This window comes from Elephas maximus, chromosome 4 (assembly GCF_024166365.1).
Source record: "Elephas maximus indicus isolate mEleMax1 chromosome 4, mEleMax1 primary haplotype, whole genome shotgun sequence".
NCBI classification, from domain to species: Eukaryota; Metazoa; Chordata; class Mammalia; order Proboscidea; family Elephantidae; genus Elephas; species Elephas maximus.
The window spans coordinates 85,163,456-85,182,031 of record NC_064822.1 but is presented as its reverse complement, the minus strand read 5'-3'; the positions used below and the strand labels follow the sequence as shown (position 1 = coordinate 85,182,031).

At 39.6% G+C, this 18,576-nt stretch overlaps 1 protein-coding gene across 1 annotated transcript in view; it reads left to right on the top strand.

The window, feature by feature from the left end:
* The window catches only part of ITPR2 (inositol 1,4,5-trisphosphate receptor type 2), a 523,041-nt gene that overhangs the window by 464,626 nt on the left and 39,839 nt on the right, over positions 1-18,576 (top strand). The window contains exon 55 of the mRNA XM_049882682.1: positions 4,913-5,073. Coding sequence (XP_049738639.1) covers positions 4,913-5,073 — 161 coding nt within the window. The remainder of the gene's footprint in view (positions 1-4,912; positions 5,074-18,576) is intronic.

Genomic DNA, 18,576 nt, shown 5'->3' with positions numbered 1-18,576 from the left:
TATGGAATGATATATCAGGAGGCACGGGAAGGTGTTAGATCAATATGGTCTATTTTCTGGAAGCTTCATGTTTATTAAAATATTTGAGGGGACATTTAAGTAATTTAATCTGAATAAATTTAAATAGTATTTTCATTTTAGAAAAAAATACAATATTGTAAAGTAGAACAAGCTTAGTGTGAATTTTAAAAAACATAGCATTTAAAAAAAAATTGAAAATTGGTGCCAGGCACTCTAATCTGCTAAGTCCTGTGATCTCAGGAGCACTAAGTTGTACATTTCTGGCTGTCTTCCTTTAAAGGACCTTCAGCAGAAACATGTAAGAAGCATTATGATAATATATACCTAGATATGCTCTCATTCCTGGAATCACTTACCACATATAAGATATCATACATAACATGTATATTATACACCAAAACCAAACCCACTACAGTTGAGTTGATTCTGACTCATAGCTACCTTATAGGACATACTACAACTGCACCAGAGGGTTTCTGAGGCTGTAAATGTTTATGCTAGCAGACTGCCACATCTTTCTCCCATGGAGTGGCTGTTGAGCTCAAACAGCCAACCTTTTGGTTAGTAACCGAGCACTTTAACCACTGTTCTACCAGGGCTCCTATATAAATTTTAAGAACATTAAAAGCGTTAAGATATTTTAGGACTATTGTATATTGTGTAGTAGGTTGTAAAAGAGTTGTGATTAACTTAGAAATGGTTCCCGAAGAATTAGGTGTTAAATTGTGATCCAAAGAGAGATATGATATCAAATGACAGAGGAGAGAGTCTCCACAATAGGAGAGAAAGAATCAGCTCTAGGAGTGTACCAAGAGATGCCCAGAACAGCAATAGAGGAGGTGGATTCTATGACAGCAGTGAGAACAGATGAGACTTTACCTGCCTCAGAAGCAATGGCCAGATGTTGGAGAGTCATGACTTAGAAAACAATTGCTAGCGGCCCAGGGGCAGTCATGTTACGGTGATGATTAGCAGATGACACAGCCGAAGCAGTGAGCATAGAAAAAAATTGGCTCTGCTATCCGTATCAAGGAAACCCTCGTGGCGTAGTGGTTAAGTGCTACAGCTGCTAACCAAACGGTCGGCAGTTCAAATCCTTGAGGCGCTACTAGGAAATTCTATGGGGAAGTTCTACTCTGTCCTGTAGGGTCACTATGAGTCCGAATCGGCTTGATGGCACTGGATACTGGGTATCCATATCAATGATTACTTTTTAATTATTAGAGGCTGAAAGCCCAGTGAGAAGGAGCTTTACATAGACCAAATGTTACAAAACAACAAAATGGAGAAAGGATTTGATGATAGGTCAGAAAGGGACACTTAGGTACCTAGAATGAAAGCTTTTTCCAGGTGATTTAATAGAGGATAAAGACTATGTTGCAGCCCTGGTGGTGCTGTGGTTAAAGAGTTCAGCTCCTAACCAAATGGTGAGCAGTTCGAATTCAGCAGCCACTCCTTGGAAACCCTACGGGGCAGTTCTACTGTGCTATAGGGTCACTACGAGTTGGAATCAACCCAATGGTAATGAGTTAAAGACCATGTTGTCAGAGAGGGACCATCTATGTCCTTTACTCAAAAGATTAATACCTTATTGTCTGTATTCATGCATTAAAATTATTCATTCCTTTATTTGTTCAGTAATTACTTACGGTGCATCTAATATGTGCCGGGGTATCCCAATGAACAAAACAGACAAAAATACTGCCATCATTTTGCTTATTTTCCAACATACATAAGAATGTCAGATGATAACAAAGCCTATGGAGAAAACTAAAGAAGAGAAGAATGGGGGTACCTGGGAATGGGTATGTGTGTACCCTTACTTTAGTCATATTGTGTAGGAAGTACAACATGAGTACAATCTTCTTATTTTTTGCACACAAAGTTCCTCTTATCCTTCCTTTCCTTTTGCTTAAGTCGTCTTATCTAATACCCTGGCTTCCACCCTTCATTCTATGTCATGTCATTTACCCTCAAACCTGTATGTTTACATCTTTCTCCATGTCTTTTGGTTACATATTCCAGCTTCCTACCAAACCTCTCAACATTGGTTATTCCACAGGCATTCTAAACTCAACATATCCAAAATCAAACATATCCTCCCTCTAAAATGTCTTCCTCCTGTTTTATTTTCCCTCTTACTGTAGTGACATTACTGTAAACACAGGCATCCAAGTCATAAAAATGAGTCACCTTTGATTCTTCCTTCTGTCTCAACCTATACCTCTAAATGAATATCAGGCCTTCGTAACTTTTCATTCCAAAATGCCTCTAGAATCTCCTTCATTCATTTATTCAATTATTCTGTCAACATTAGTGAAGGCCTGCTGTTTTTCGGACACTATCCCATGTGCTGGTAATACAAAAATAAATGAGACAATAAAGTAGTAGAGGCTAACGTAGAAACAGATAAATTTTCGTAACAAAGTATTGTGGGCTCAGAGAGAATCAACCAACTGGCTGAGTCTGAGGGACCCAGAGTGAGGCCAGTGATTGAGCTAGGTCTGAAGGAGGACCACCTGCAAAGCAGAAAAGAGAGTAGATAGAGGCATAGCATTTTCAAAGGACTGGGTGTGCGTGGAGTATGGTGAGAAATTCAGGTGACTACAATGAATGTGCCCCAAGTAGATTATAGTGCACTGTCACGCCTGGTTGCTTGGGACTTCATTAGCAAAGGTGAAGAAGGGCCAAACAAACAAATTCTTGATGAGTTAAGTTTGACATGCCTGCAAGCTATCCAGGCTGATTATTCAGTAACAGCTGGAAATAGAAACTCAAGTTGAGAAGAAGGGTCAGTTTGGGGGATAAAGATTGAGAAATCATCAGCATGATGATCATTCAAACTATGGAAATGGATGATGAAGCTTGGAGAACAAGAACATATGAAGATGAAAGACAAGCAATTTCCCTTCTTTTGCATTTCCCCCTCTTCTGCTCTTGTGCACTGATCTCCCCACCCTGAGCCTCTTCTCCCACAGTCTTCCTCTAAGTCCTGCCACAGGAGTTTACTTAAAGTACAGTTCAGAGCAATCAATCAGTTACCTTTAGAATAAAGTGCAGACTCCTTGGCATTGCATTTAAGCACTTCATGGCTTGTGCCAATTATACCGTTTCATCTTCATTTCCCAGTGGCCCTTTCTAATCACGTCAGACAATGTAACACACCTCAAAAAAGTCACCTGCTTTCATCTCTAGCTTTGCCATGTCATATCCTCTGTCCAGAAGGCAACAGAACATGGGCTTTGGAATCAAGAGATGTTTTTCTTTAAATACTGACTGGTTTTTTCACTAGAGGTGCTAGCTTGAGTAATTTGTTTAATCACTATGAATCTGTTTCCTCAAATAGTCATGTTGGACTATAGTAATTATAATAGCATATTTACATACCTTATACTTGTCAGCACAAAGTAGGTGCTCGATAAAAATTAAATACCTTTTATTACCATCTACTTCTCCATTTGTCATAATCATGTTCCAAAGCCAGGTTTTTTAAAGCTTTACACTTTCTTGAAACCTTTTAAAATGTACCTGACCAGAATTCATTTTGCTCTCCTCTGTTCTTCCTTGGTTGAGAGGCTATTGCAGTAATCCACATAAGAGATAATAATGGATCCAACCAAGGTGGTAGCAGTAGAGGTGGTGAGAAGTGATTATATGCTGGATATATTTTGAAGGTAGAGCCAAAAAAATTTTAAACATGGATTGGATGTGGTATGTGAGAGAAAGAGAGGATTTAAGGATGACTCCTAGGCTTTTGCTTGAGTAACTGGAAGGGTGGAGTTATCTTCAAATGAAAAGTGGAGGCCTGTGGATGGAGCAAGTTTGGGGAAAAGGAATGAAGTTTATTTGGGGCAGGCTGAGCTGATGATAGGTCAAATAAGGTGAGACATAGCCATCAGCCAGCTAAATTTCGTGGTCTTTTCCGTAATATCCATTAATGTAAGTTAAAAGGGCATCCCTCATTGGGACAGATTTTTTACTTATCATGCTTTATATCTTATTATTTAAAGAGTCTTAATCAGGCTTGAGTGGACTTTTAAAAATATATACTTAGGAAAAGAGTAGCCAAGATTGGAATTAAATTTCCTGGCTTCTTCTCCAATATCTGAACTACAAAACCAGACTGATTCCCAACATCCCATTTTCCTTGGCAATCTAATCCATTTTTCCAGAGATGTTTTTCTTCATCTCCATTCATTTCCTTTCACACATTCTTAGACCTTTGAGAGAAAAGAATCTTACTACCCAGAGCCTCTCTTCAGTGTCCTTCCAGAGGCTCAAAATATGCCCTGGAAATTGAACAGGCCATCCCCTCCCAAAAATGCCTGAAACACAATAGTGTAGAAGGCTGCACGAGTGCCTAAATCTTCATTTCATTCATAGCACAGATTGCTGTCTACATTCGGTTGCCCTTTACTGATTGTAAGTGGCTTTGAAGAGATGACCCTCAGCTGCCTTCCCTCTGCTTACCCAAGTTTCTAGATAGAATGATATGGGTAAAGGACATTTTTTTTTTTCTGTCCTAATTAGCAAGAATACTTTTTCTCACACAATCTTTTTTACCTCTTAATCTTAGACTTGCAGTCCTGTTAAATTTGACAATCTTGATATGGCTATATTTTAAACTATCTTCACATTTTACATCTATAATAAGACTGCATTTCCAAGAATCCATGGGAAAAAAAAAATATTACTTGGAAAGAAATCTGTAAACTATGGCCTTTTTTTCTGAAGGTCTTGTGTGCTGTATTGTTTTTAATCATAACATTTTAAATCGGCACAGTCTTTCAGAAAGCATTTTCACTATAATTACTATGTTTTGTTTTTATGCTAAAAAGGAAATGCTGACTAAATGACAGATTACACATATTGTGTTTCCTGTGTTTTGCAGGACTTGAGAGGGACAAGTTTGATAATAAAACGGTTTCATTTGAAGAGCACATTAAGTCAGAACACAATATGTGGCATTATTTGTACTTCATCGTCCTGGTGAAAGTGAAAGACCCAACTGAATACACTGGACCTGAAAGTTATGTGGCTCAAATGATCGTGGTGAGTGATCACAGAGTTTTTGTCTGTGACTATATTGCGTTTTAGATGTTTTCACCTTCTGTACTCTACCTCCTCCCCAAATACAAAGGTTGTAGGAATTACTTTGTTAACTTTTAAATAGAACTGTCAATCGTTGAAGAACCCCTAGATGGGTTAAATCATTGGCTCCCAGTGTATTCCTTGGTTATACAAATCTCAACTGCCCAGGTATTATCGTCCTTTGACTTCATGCCTCCTGTCATTGCTAGCATTCCAATTCCACAGATCTGGAGCTTTCTTATTATCAAATATGAACAGAGGATTTGTACTTGAGAAAGTCTTTGAATTTTAAAAATCAAGGGTTTAAGAAATGAAAAATTGTGTTTGGGAACAGTATATTGTTTAACCCAAGTTGGTGAGCACTGGCTCCCTGTCAACATACACTCGAGGTTGATTTACCGTTATTGGTGATGGACTTGCATTGATCTTGCCATATGTAGTTGCTTATAATTTCTCAGTGAGATCAGTAGCATTGCTTAGAGAGTGTGGTTGTCAATGATTTGGAGTTTCTTCTGACTCACAGAAGATTAAAACTAAGTGCCCCAAGGGAAGCCAAAGTTACAACTTTAGTGTATCAAGATACACATTTAGTGACTCTCATACCATCTGATTTAAATTACTGTATTCTTATAATAAACGTGGAGTCCCTGGATGTGCACACAGTTAATGCTCTCAGCTGCTAACCAAACGGTTGAGGCTCAAGTCTACCCAGAAGCACCTCAGAAAAAAGGCCTGGAAATCTGCTTCTGGAAAATCCCATGGAGCATAGCCCTGCTCTGACACACATGGGGTTGCCATGAGCTGGAGTGAACTTGACAATAATTGATTATAAACATAGCTGTATACTGCATTTTTCTTCTCAAAAATCATTCTACAAAAATGGAATTCATTATTTGAGTGTGAGGGTTTAGAAGAGCATGACCCTCCTTACTGCTTTGTCCCAAGGATAACACTTAGTGAGCACCTATTTTGCAGAACACTGAAGTGTCAAGAGAGAGAGATCACAGTGGCTCTGTGTCCTTCCCTTCAAGAGCTTATGATCTGTGTAGGAAGACATAAACTACAATATAGGGAGCAACCAGAGACTGAAAATGAGCCAAAGATGCCTGACATTGTGAACCTGGTCATTGGGAGGAAGGTGGTGTTTTGGTTTTAGAAAGTAAGTGTGTCAGGAGGAGAAGCTGGTTAGAGTATAAGACTTGTTGATTTTGAAGTGAGACTAGGAGGCCAAGAGTTAGGGTTAAGAGAAACAGTTTAGTGACAACAGTGTTTGCCTTGGAGCGAGAAAGATCTGGGTTCAAACCTTGTCTCTGCCACTTATTGGGTGTGTGATCTTGGATATCTTAGATGAGTCTTGCAGCGTATCTGAGCTCCTACCTCCACCTCCTCATCTAAAATGGGGAAAATGCTACGTCTGCCAAAGGATTGTTGTGAGATCAATGAGGTGAAATGTACAAAAGTGTTTTGCACAGTGTAAGTATTCAGCAAATGACAGTTATCACTGTCCACATAGAATGAAAATTGAAGTCATCAGATTAGAGAAAGATGGGAGAAGTGAGGAAGTACAGAGAGAAGAGAAAACCAGAGACAGAACCTGGAGTCCCCCCTGTTTAGGAAAAAAAAAGAAAGATCAGTAAAATAAATAGAAAAGGAGGCAATAAAGAGGCAGAAGGGAACCAGGAAGTAGAATGTGCCAGAAGCTGGAAAAACAAAACAAAACAAAAAACCAACCAGTTGCCTTCAAATCAATTCCAACTCATAGTGACCCCATGTGTTGCAGAGTAGGACTGTGCTCCATAGGGTTTTTAAGGCCATGACTTTTCATAAGCAGACTGCCAGGCCCTTCTTCCCAGGAGCTTCTGGATGGATTTGAACAGCCAACCTTTGGTTAGTAGTTGAGTGCTTAACCATTTGTACCACCCAGAGACTCCTTGCCAAAACTCAAGAGGCAAGCATTTGAAAGCCAGAGTTCAACAATATCAGTTGCTGCAAAGAGGCCTACAAGAAGAGACAGGTGAAAGTCTTGGATTTTGGAGTGAAGAAATCACCGGGTGACTTTTTACCATAAGAGAAGGCTGCTGTGAAAATGTCTACCTATCTTTAGCCTTAACATTAAAACCAGCATTTTACCAGTTACTGGTTCACTCAATGTTTTATGTATCCATGTACTTATCCATGTTTCTGCCCATCCCTTCTGTCCATGCTCTCTCCACAACCAGGACAGGAAGGTAAGAGCTCACAAATTTATTCCAGCATGAAATGTCTCATCCAACCAGTGCACACCCAAGGCAGCTGGCCTCATTCCTGAATTTTAATGACCAGGCGATAAAAAATAGAGGAGTGATATTAGCTTAGGTCTGATGGAAACAAAAAGTCATTCCCATGGGAGATTGTTTATTTCCTGAAATAGCCTTTTTGGAGAACTCCTGAAAGCCTGTAGCTGATGAACTCAGTTCAGAAAATGTTACCCTAACCTCCAAGGAGATTATGGCCTTGTAATTGTGATTCTCCTGGAGCAAGATTAAAATTCTAGAGCACATAGAAAGTTGAAGCACGTCTGCAGCTCAATTCAAAGATTGTGTATTTTTCTCTCACCACCCCAGAGGTGACTACTCTGAACAGTTTGGTAGGAAACCTTCTAGCCATTTTCCTGCCGCTTTTGTTCATGCTTCTTAAAAATAGCTTTCTTTACAGAGTTGATTTGGTGTGTGTGTTTATCAGTAGGGCTTTGGAAGAATGTTTAAATGTTTAATATCTGATACAGCTGTTACCCTCAAGGATTTATGCAAAAGGAAATGAGGACGTTCCTCACATTCATTCAGGGAGAAAAAAAAAAAAAAACTCAGCTGAATCCTGCTACGATGCTTAATTAAATCTTAGTTGTTTCTTGGGATGCTTAGGAAATGCCTCCTGATTTTGGTGAAATGGGAAAATAACAAGTTTAGTAGATATTTCTCCTCTGTATATATTTTTTCACCTCCGGTACTTCAACTTTATTATCATGCCAGTAAGCAATATTTATATCAATATTCATTAAAACATACATTATAAATGAAGTCGTATATTCTGGAAAATATACTTGTGCCTCTGCATCCATCCAGTAGTTCAGAAGTTTGAACTATTATCAGAAACTTCAAATTACCTCACCCCTGCCTTGCTCCACACCCTAAACGAAGCTGTTTGAATATCCAATGTCAGAATGCCTGAATTCTGGCATAAGGTTAGGGAGATGTGGGTAGATCATGGTGTCGTAGGAATGCATTTTCTTTTGACAAGCACACCCTCATTTTTTGATAGGAGAACTGATATTTCTAGCTCATATTTATTCAAAGCAGAAAATAAAAAGGGGAAAGGAGGAATCATACAAGAAAGTAAAAATAACGAAAGGGAGTTCAATAAATTAGAAGCAAGGGTATGAAAGCATAAATCATCCATCCCAAGCTAGTGATGGCCTTCAAGTATCACTAAGACCTTTTCTTCTCCCATTACCCAAAGGGTGATGACTGAGGAGGAACAAACAAAATAAAGATCGTTAGAAAAAATGCCCAAGGCTTTTAGATGTTTCTCTAACATTCTGGGGACATTTTCAGATTTTCAGTGTTCATTTGCTGAGACATGTTAGGGACATTTGTGGATATTTATTACTTGATTCAGCAAACAGCAGGACCAAACCAGGGGTGCTTGTAAGAGCAGGTACTGAGTATGCGTAGAGAACTGCTGCTTCCCCCGAGTGCTCTGGTGGTACCAGGCCTGCTCTCGAGACCTTGGCTGACATTTCCCGTAAGACGACCCGTGGATATTCAGGGATCATAAAAAACGGTTGCCATAGGGTCAACTCTGACTCATGGTAACCCATGTGTGTCAGAGTAGAGCTGTGCTCCATAGGGCTTTCCATGGCTAATTTTTGGGGAGTAGATCACCAGGCCTCTCTTCCAAGGCATCTCTGGTTGGACTCGAACCACTAATCTTTCGGTTAGCTGAGTGCGTTAGCCATTTGCACCACGTAGGGATATATCCAGGTCACCTGGAGTAGGGATTGCATCCTCCTCTTAATGCATGGCGCTTTATAGCTCTTCTACTTATTTGGCTCTTGCCTAAAAAAATGCTTCCTGACATCACAGTGATGTCATAAATGAGGACAAGTTAGCTCATGTTTTTGTTAACATAATTGTCTGTCTTTACACAAAAAATAATTGTGTGTTTCTTGAAGGCCACAACCAGGTGTATGGTAGCTCTTTGTTCTGTGCGATACCAGGGCAGGTAATATCTCTAATATGTATTAAAACCAATTCAATAAACACTGAGTGCTCCCTGTATGCTAGCAGCTGTGCTAAGGATTTGGTATGTAAAGATAGTCTCTTCCCTGAGGAAGTTCAAAACATTTGAGTGAATAAATAAAATAATGAGCAAATTAATAAACGAATGGTCTCTTCTTAGCCCTCAGATAGTTGGATATGATTTACAGAAAGATACACCAAAATAGCTGCAAGAGATTGGAATGTGAATTTCTCATTAGAAAACGTCATCCTTCCCCTCTTTTAAAATTAGAAGACAGAGATGCAGTAGGAAGGGTTATGCCAACTGAACCAAGTATAATGATTGCAATATTAAAAGTCAGGTGGCTGGTTTGAGAGACGAGGCACTTTAGTCCCTCTGTTGTCTCTCTCACCATGTCTCAAGCCCAGGCCCTCTGTCCCTGCACACACTCTCAAGGGATGTGCCTTAAGCTGCTCTCACAGCAAAGGGGCAGGCGCATGCCTCGGCAGGTTTCTCAGCCTATCCCACCCTTACGAATGAGTTCTTCCTTGCTATCATCCGTTAAGACCTGAGAAAGAGAGGGAGTGTCCTTTTAATGAGATGGAAAAGAAATCTAGTCACCCATTATTTTGGTTACATGAGGAGAGAAAAGAACTAACAGTTATCCAGATGTTTTTTGAGTATGGAAGTCAAAATCAATCTTGTTTAGGTAAACCATATTTTTAAACAGTAACTGTTGGAGGTTGCGAGATGCTTGGGCTCCTGAAAGACATTGATTCTTCTAAGATTCACGTGCACCCCTTCCGTGTTAGTACCATTTGCCAACTTGATTTCTGCATTATTGTTATGTGTCACAATTATGAAATTATATGTTCTGATTCTGTTATTTATAATTTGTGCTAATTGTGAAATTGGATCTAATTATGCCAATTATATAACTGCTCAATCTTTAACTCAAGCCTGTTGTAAAGACTTTAGAATTTAACAAGAAACTTTTAAAAATGTTTATATTTCAAGGCAAGCCAAGGGGGTCTTTGCAGCTCAGCAAGGCACAATTAAGAAGTCAGTGTATACATTCAAGGGGACACCTCCTTCACTCTCCACATTTTAATTTCAGACATGTGTCTTCAATTTAAGAGAGATCTTTTTCCATTCCCATTGTCATTGTGGGTTCTATCCTGTACATTATTCTAACTTTCTATTTAGTATTCATACGTAAGATATATGAATTACCACATTTTGCACATATGTTAACATCTTTCTAATCCTCCTTTTAGTTTGTGAAATAGACAGAAATGGTAAGTACTTAACAGTGTGGCTCTATGCAGAGTCTTCATCTCAAAGACTCTGTTCCAGTGCTCAGGGTGCTGGACCTCAGTGCTGGGTAAAAGGATTTGTGCCAAGTAGTGCTGAAATGATTTTCAGTGATGGAAGTGGGATGGGAAGTAAAGACAAGGGCAGGTAGGTAGGGCACTGACTCTGGTCTACTGAGACATTATAGGCGACCGCCTGAATTGATCAGAGTCTGCGGTGCCCTGATGATTGCCCACAAAGCTAAAGAAACCAAAAGTGCTAATCAGTGTTTAAGGAGCAGCTCAGTGTAAAGGAATAAACCTGGGCATTAGAATCCAAAATTTGACTTCTTAGTATTTCCATTTACAAGATTGGTGGCTCAATTGCAGCTCACTTTACCGTTGGTAAAATAAGTATAATCAGAGTAATACTCAAAACATTTAACAGCCTGTATATTACAACCAGTCATCAGTCAGAACTCAGAATACATGTGGGCTGAAAATGCAGTGGGATCCTGGAGGCCTCCTGCTGTGCCAGACGGTCAACACTTTAGTTGCTGGATCACGAGGATGGTATGAAGAGGGAAGGGAACAACCAGGGCAGAAAAGGCTCCAGGGGTGTGTGTGTATATAGGGGTATTTGCAAGGCTTGGGTTATTTGGCAACCAATATGGAAAGATTGCAGTATTTTAACAACTAGGACACCTGTATCTGTGCATACCAGTTAAATATTGGCCCTGGGTATAACAACACTTCCCTTGCAGAGCTGTGATAAGAGTTAAATAAAATCTAACAATATTAATTATACTAACAATAAAACCAGTGCTCACTATGTGCCAGATGCCTAAGTCCTTTTCATGAGCGATCTCTTTTAAAGCCTCGTAACAACCTTATGAGGCAGATCCTGTAATTAACATCCCCAGTCTAAGCATGAGGAAGGGGGCATTGCTGATTCTGGGTGGAGTTCTCACCCTCCATGCAGGAGACCTCGGTTTGATTCCTAGCCAATGCACCTCGTGCTCAGTCACCACCTGTCTGTCAGTGGAAGCTTGGCTGTTGCTGTGATGCTGAACAGGCTTCAGTGGAGCTTCCAGACTAAGAGGGACTGGGAAGAAACAGCCGGTGAAGACCCAACGGATCACAGCAGTCCCATCTGCACCAGATCATGGGGATGGCACAGGAGCCAGCAGTGTTCCATTCTGTTGTGCGTAGGGTGATATGCATCTGAGCCCACTTGTCAGCAGCTAGCAATAACAGCACCCGAGGAAACAGACACTTACAGAGGATTGGTAACTTGCCCAAATTTGCACAGCTAGGAAATAGTGGAAAGGGATGCTGGGTACATAATGTGCCAGGCACTTGTAAGTGATCAATAAATGTCCTGTTATTTTTCAATTCTGACCATATATAAAACTAGAAGCAGTGTTTCCTTTGAGAATAGATCAGGCAGGCAGTACCCAGCGCTCTCAGCAGCACACCCCAGGCTCTTCAGAAGAGCGACTATAAAAATTCAACCTGCAAGGCAGGGAGGTGACCTAGCTAGGACACAGGAAGTCAAATGACAACTCTACAATGGCAGGAAGGCCTTGGGGAGGGGAGACCCATTGCTGTCAAGTCGTTGTAATAGCGACCCTCTAGGACAGGGTAGAACTACCCCATAGGGTTTCCACAGCTGTAGATCTTTACGGAAGCAGACTGCTGTATCTTTCTCCCACAGAGCATCCGGTGAGTTCAAACCTCCAACCTTTCAATTAGCAGCTGAGATCTTTAACCACTGTGCCACCAGGGTTCTGAGAGGAATTAAACTAGGAAGCAAAAATACTGGTTGGCATCTGCAAGTTTCCTACAAAGGTTAGAACTATTACCATCAGGATTATTACAATCGCAGGCAGAGTAGAAGCTGCAAGAAGTTTCAATTTAATTTAAAAAGTACTTCTTGGGGAGTAGTATGAGCAACTGATAGAAACAAGAAGAAAACATTGCCACGGCCCTCAAAGAACCGCAATGTAATGGGAAGGACAGCTATGTTCACTAGCAAATATAGTGTAAACCAGAGCTATGGTGAGAGACAGAAGTACACACACAGCAACCAGAGAAATCTTAAATTACACTGCCATATGCCTACTTAAAACACTTCAGTCGTCCTTGGAATAAAATACAACCTCTCCCATAGCCCATTATACAGTCTAGCCCCAGTCTACTTCACTAACTCATCTCATCCCACTCTTCTTGTTGCTCTTAGGTGCCACTGAGTTGGTACCAACTCATAGTGATCTATGTATAACAGAACGAAACACTGCCTCGTCCTGTGCCATTGTTGCAGCCACTGCAGCAACCCTTCTTGTCAAGGGTCTTCCTCTTTTTTGCTGACCCTCTACTTTACCAGGCATGGTGTCTTTCTTTCAGGGACTGGTCCCTCCTCATAACTAGCGCAAAGTAAGTGAGACGAAATCTTGCCATCCTTGCTTCCAAGGAGCAATCTGGGTGAATTTCTTCCAACACAGATTTGTTCGTTCTTCTGGCAGTCCTTGGTATATTCAAAATTCTTTGCCAGCACCATAATTCAAAGGCATGGATTCTTCTTCAGTCTTCCTTATTCGTTGTCTTGCTTTCACATTCGTATAAGGCAATTGAAAATATCATGGCTTGGGTGAGGGGCGCCTTAGTCCTCAAAGTGACAGCTTGGTTTTCAACACTTTAAAGAAGTCTTTTGCAGCAGATGTGCCCAATGCAATATGTCATTTGATTTCTACTCTTGACTGCTTCTTTCACGGACATTGATTGTGGACCCAAGTAAAATGAAACCCTTGACAACTTTCATATTTTTTCCATTTGTGTTTACATTGCTTATTGGTCTAGTTGTGAGGATTTTTGTTTTCTTTATGTTGAGGTATAATCCATACTGAAGGCTGTGGTCTGTGATTTTCATCAGTAAGTACTTCAAAGTCCTCTTCACTTTCCTCAAGCAAGATTGTGCCATCTGCATATCTCAGATTATTAATGAGTCTTGCACCAATCCTGATGCCACGTTCTTCATATATTTAACCTTCTCGAGTTTTTTTTGCTCAGAATACAGCTTGAGTAAGTATGGTATACACACCTCCTAGCACACACCTTTCCTGATTTTAAACCACTCAATATACCCTTATTCTGTTGAAACGACCGCCTCTTGGTCTATGTACAGGTTTCACATGAGCACAATTAAGCTTTCTGGAATTTGCATTCTTTGCAACATTATCCATAATTTGTTATGATCCACACAGTCGAATCCCTTTGCTTAGTCAGTAAAACACAGGGAAACATCTTTCTGGTATTCTCTGCCTTTAGCCAAGATCCATCTGACATCAACAATGATATCCCTCATAACCATCAAAGAATGTTTCCTTCTGTGTTTAAACCTTTTCTGGAATTCTTGTAATAGTGATCTCATATAATATTTGTCCTTTTGCGACTGACTAATTTCACTCAGTATACTGCCTTCTGGATTCATCCATGATATGAAATGTTTCGCAGATTCATCATTGTTCCTTATCGTCGCGTAGTATTCTATTGTGTAAATATAACATAATTTGTTTATTCATCAGTTGCTGGGCACCTAGGTTATTTCCATCTTTTTGCTATTGTGAACCGTGCTACAGTGAACATGGGCATGTATATTATCTATTCGTGTGAGGGCTCTTATTTCTGTAGGGTATATTCCAAGGAGTGGGATTGCTGGATCATATGGTACATCTATTTCTAGCTTTTAAAGGAAGTACCAAATAGATTTCCAAAGTGGTTGTACCATTTTACATCCCCACCAGCAGTTTATAAGTGTTCCAGTCTCTCTATAACCTCTCCAGCATTTATTATTTTGTGTTTTTTGGATTAATGCCAGCCTTGTTGGGGTGAGATGGTATCTCATTGTAGTTTTGATTTGCCTTTCTCTAATGACTAATGATCGTGAGCACTTCCTCATGTATCTTTTAGCCACCTGAATGTCTTCTTTGGTGAAGTGCCGTTTGTATACTTTGCCTATTTTTTAATTGGGTTATTAGTCTTTTTGTTGTTGAGATTTAGCAGTATCTTGTAGATTTTAAAGATTAGGCCCTGATAAGATTTGTCATAGCCAAAAATTTTGTTCCAGTCTGTAAGTTGTCTTTTTACTCTTTTTTTTTTGGGTGACATCTTTTGATGAGCATAGTGTTTTATTTTTAGGAGCTCCCAGTTGTCTAGTTTCTCTTCTGGTGTTTGTACATTGTTAGTTATGGTTTGTATTCTGTTTATGCCATGTAGTAGAGCTCCTAGTGTTTCGCTGTTTTTTCTTCCATGATCTTTACCATTTTAGGTTTTATATTTAAGTCTTTGATCCATTTTGAATTAGTTTTTGTGCATGGTGTGAGGTATGGGTCTTGTTTCATTTTTCTGCAAATGAATATCCAGTTATGCCAGCACCATTTGTTAAAGAGACTGTCTTTTCCCCATTGAACTGACTTTGGGCCTTTGTGAAATATCAGCTGCTCATAGGTGGATGAATTTACATCCGGATTCTTAATTCTGTTCCATTGATCTATGTATCTTTTGTTGTACCGGTACCAGGCTGTTTTGACTACCTTGGCGGTAAAATGGATTCTAAAATCAGGTAGTGTGAGACCTCCCACTTTGTTCTTCTTCCTTAGTAGTGCTATACTTATCCAGGACTTCTTCCCTTTCCATGTGAAGTTGGTGATTTGTTTCTCCATCTCATTCAAATATGCTGTTGGAATTTGGATCGGGATCGCATTGTATCTATAGATTGTTTTGGGTAGAATTAACATTTTCATAATGTTGACACTTCCTATCCATGAGCAAGGTATATTTTTCCACTTATGTAGGTCTATTTTGGTTTCCTGCAATAGTGTCTTGCAGTTTTCTTTGTAGGGTCCTTTTAGATCTCTGGTTAGATTTATTCCTAGGTATTTTATCTTCTTGCAGGCTATTGTAAATGGTATTGATTTGGTGATTTCCTCTTTGAAGTTCTCTTTGTTGGTGTGGAGGAATCCAGCTGATGTTTGTATGTTTATCTTATATCCTGATACTTGGCAGAAATCTCCTATTAGTTCTAGTAGCTTTCTTGTGGATTGATTCTTTGGGGTTTTTTGTATGTAAGATTGTATCATCTTCAAATAGAGATAGTTTTATTTATTTTTTAAAATTTTTATTGTGCTCTCCACTCTCTATTTTCATGTCTATTTGTTCAGCTTCTGGCCCCCTCTGCCCTCTCATCTCCCCTCCAGACAGGAGATGCCCACATAGCCTCATGTGTCTGCTTGATCCAAGAAGCTCACTCCTCACCAGTATCATTTTCTGTCCCATAGTCCAGTCCAATCCCTGTCTGAAGAGTTGGCTTTGGGAATGGTTCCTGCCCTGGGCTAACAGAAAGCCTGGGGACCATGACCTCTGGGGTCCTTCCAGTCTTAGTCAGACAATTAAGTCTGGTCTTTTTACGAGAATTTGGGGTCTGCATCCCACTGCTTTCTTGCTCCCTCGGGGGCTCTCTGTTGCATTCCCTGTCAGGGCAGTCATCGGTTGTAGCTGGGCACCATCTAGCTCTTCTGATCTCAGGCTGATGTAGTCTCTGATTTATGTGGCCCCTTCTGTCTCTTGGGCTCATAATTACCTTGTGTCTTTGGTGTTCTTCATTCTCCTTTGTTGCAGGTGGGTTGAGACCAATTGATGCACCTTAGATGGCCACTTGCTAGCGTTTAAGACCCCAAACACCACTCTCCGAAGTGGGATGAGGAATGTTTTCTTAATCGGTATTATTATGCCAATTGACCTAGATGTTCCCTGAAACCATGGTCCCCAAACCCCCACCCCTGCTATGCTGGCCTTTGAAGCATTCAGTTTATTCAGGAAACTGCTTTGCTTTTGGTTTAGTCCAGTTGTACTGACCTCTTCTGCATTGTGTGCTGTCTTTCCCTTCACCTAAAATAATTCTTGTCTACTATCTAATTAGTGAATATCCCTCTCCCTCCCTCCCCCCCATAACCATCAAAGAATATTTTCTTTTCTGTTTAAACTGTTTCTCAAGTTCTTATAATAGTGGTCTCATACAATATTTGTCCTTTTGCAACTGACTAATTTCACTTAGCATAATGCCTTCCAGATTCCTACACGTTATGAAATGTTTCACGGATTCACCATTGTTCTTTATCGATGCATAGTATTCCATTGTGTGAATATACCATAACTTATTTATCCATTCATCCATCGATGGGCACCTTGGTTGCTTCCATCTTTTTGCTATTGTAAACAGTGCTACAGTGAACATGGGCGTGCGTATATCTGTTTGTGTAAAGGCTCTTATTTCTCTAGGATATATTCCAAGAAGTGCGATTACTGGATCATATGGTAATTTTACTTCTAGCTTTTTAAGGAAGCGCCATATCAATTTCCAAGATACTTCTACTTCTTCCTTACCAATTTGAATGTCCTTTATTTCTTTTTGTAGCCTAATTACTCTGGCTAGGACCTCAAGCACAATGTTGAATAAGAGTGGTGATAAAGGACTCTGTCCATTTGGGATGATATTGGCCATTGGCTTTGTATAAATGCCCTTTATTATGTTGAGGAATTTTCCTTCTATTCCTGTTTTGCTGAGAGTTTTTATCATGAACTTTCCATGTTCTGTTGATGCTTCCTGCTTCATTCAATATTTTCCCCATAGAATCCTTCAAAATTGCAACTCAAGGCTTGATTTTTTTCTTCAGTTCATTCAGCTTGAGAAATGTTGAGGATATTCTTCCCTTTTGGTTTTCTAACTCCAAGTCTGTGCGCATTTCATCATACTTTACTTTGTCTTGTCAAGCCACCCCTTGAAATCTTCTGTTCAGATCTTTTACTTTATCGTTTCTTCCATTCACTTTAGTTGTTCCATATACAAGAGCAAGTTTCAGAGTCTCTTCTGACATCCATTTTAGTCTTTTCTTTCTTTCCTGTTTTTTTTTTAATGACCTTTTGCTTTGTTTGTCTGTGAGGTCCTTGATGTCATCCCACAACTTGTGTGGTCTTTGGTCATTCGTGTTCAATGTGTCAAATCTATTCTTGAGATTGTCTCCAAATTCAGGTGGTATATACTCAAGATTACATTTTAGTTCTTGTGGACTTGTTTTAATTTTCTTCAGCTTCAATTTACATCTGAGCAATTGATGGTCTGTTCCACAGTTGACCTTGTTTCTGACTGATCATACTGAGATTTTCCATTGACTCTTTCCACAGATGTAGTTGATTTGATTTGTGTGTTTTCCATCCAGTGAGGTCTATATGTATAGCCACCATTTATGTTGTTGAAAAAAGTCATTTGCAATGAAGAAGTTGTTGGTGTTGCAAAATTCTGTCATGTGATCTCCAGCGTTGTTTCTGTCACGAAGGCCATATTTTCCATCTACCAATCCTTCTTTGTTTCCAACTTTAGCATTCCAATCACCAATAATTATCAATGCACCTTGAGTGCATGTTTTATCACCTTCAGACTGCAGAAATTGGTAAAAGTCTTCAGTTTCCTCATCTTTGACATTAGTACTTTTGGTGTGTAAATTTGAATAATAGTAGTATTAACTGACCTTCCTTGTAGGCATGTGGCTATTGTCCTATCACTGACAGTGTTGTACTTAAGAATAAATTTTGAAATGTTCTTTTCAACAATGAATGTGATGCCATTCATCTTCAGTTTGTCATTCCTGGCATAGTATATCATATGATCATCTGATTCAAAATGGCCGATACCAGTCCATTCAGCTCACTAATGAAGAGGATATTGAACTTTATGCATTCCATTTCATTTTTGACAACTTCCAATTTTCCTAGATTGATGCTTCGTGCATTCCATGTTCTGATTATTAATGGATGTTGGCATGGGTGTTTCTTTTCATTTTGAGTTGTGCCACCTCAGCAA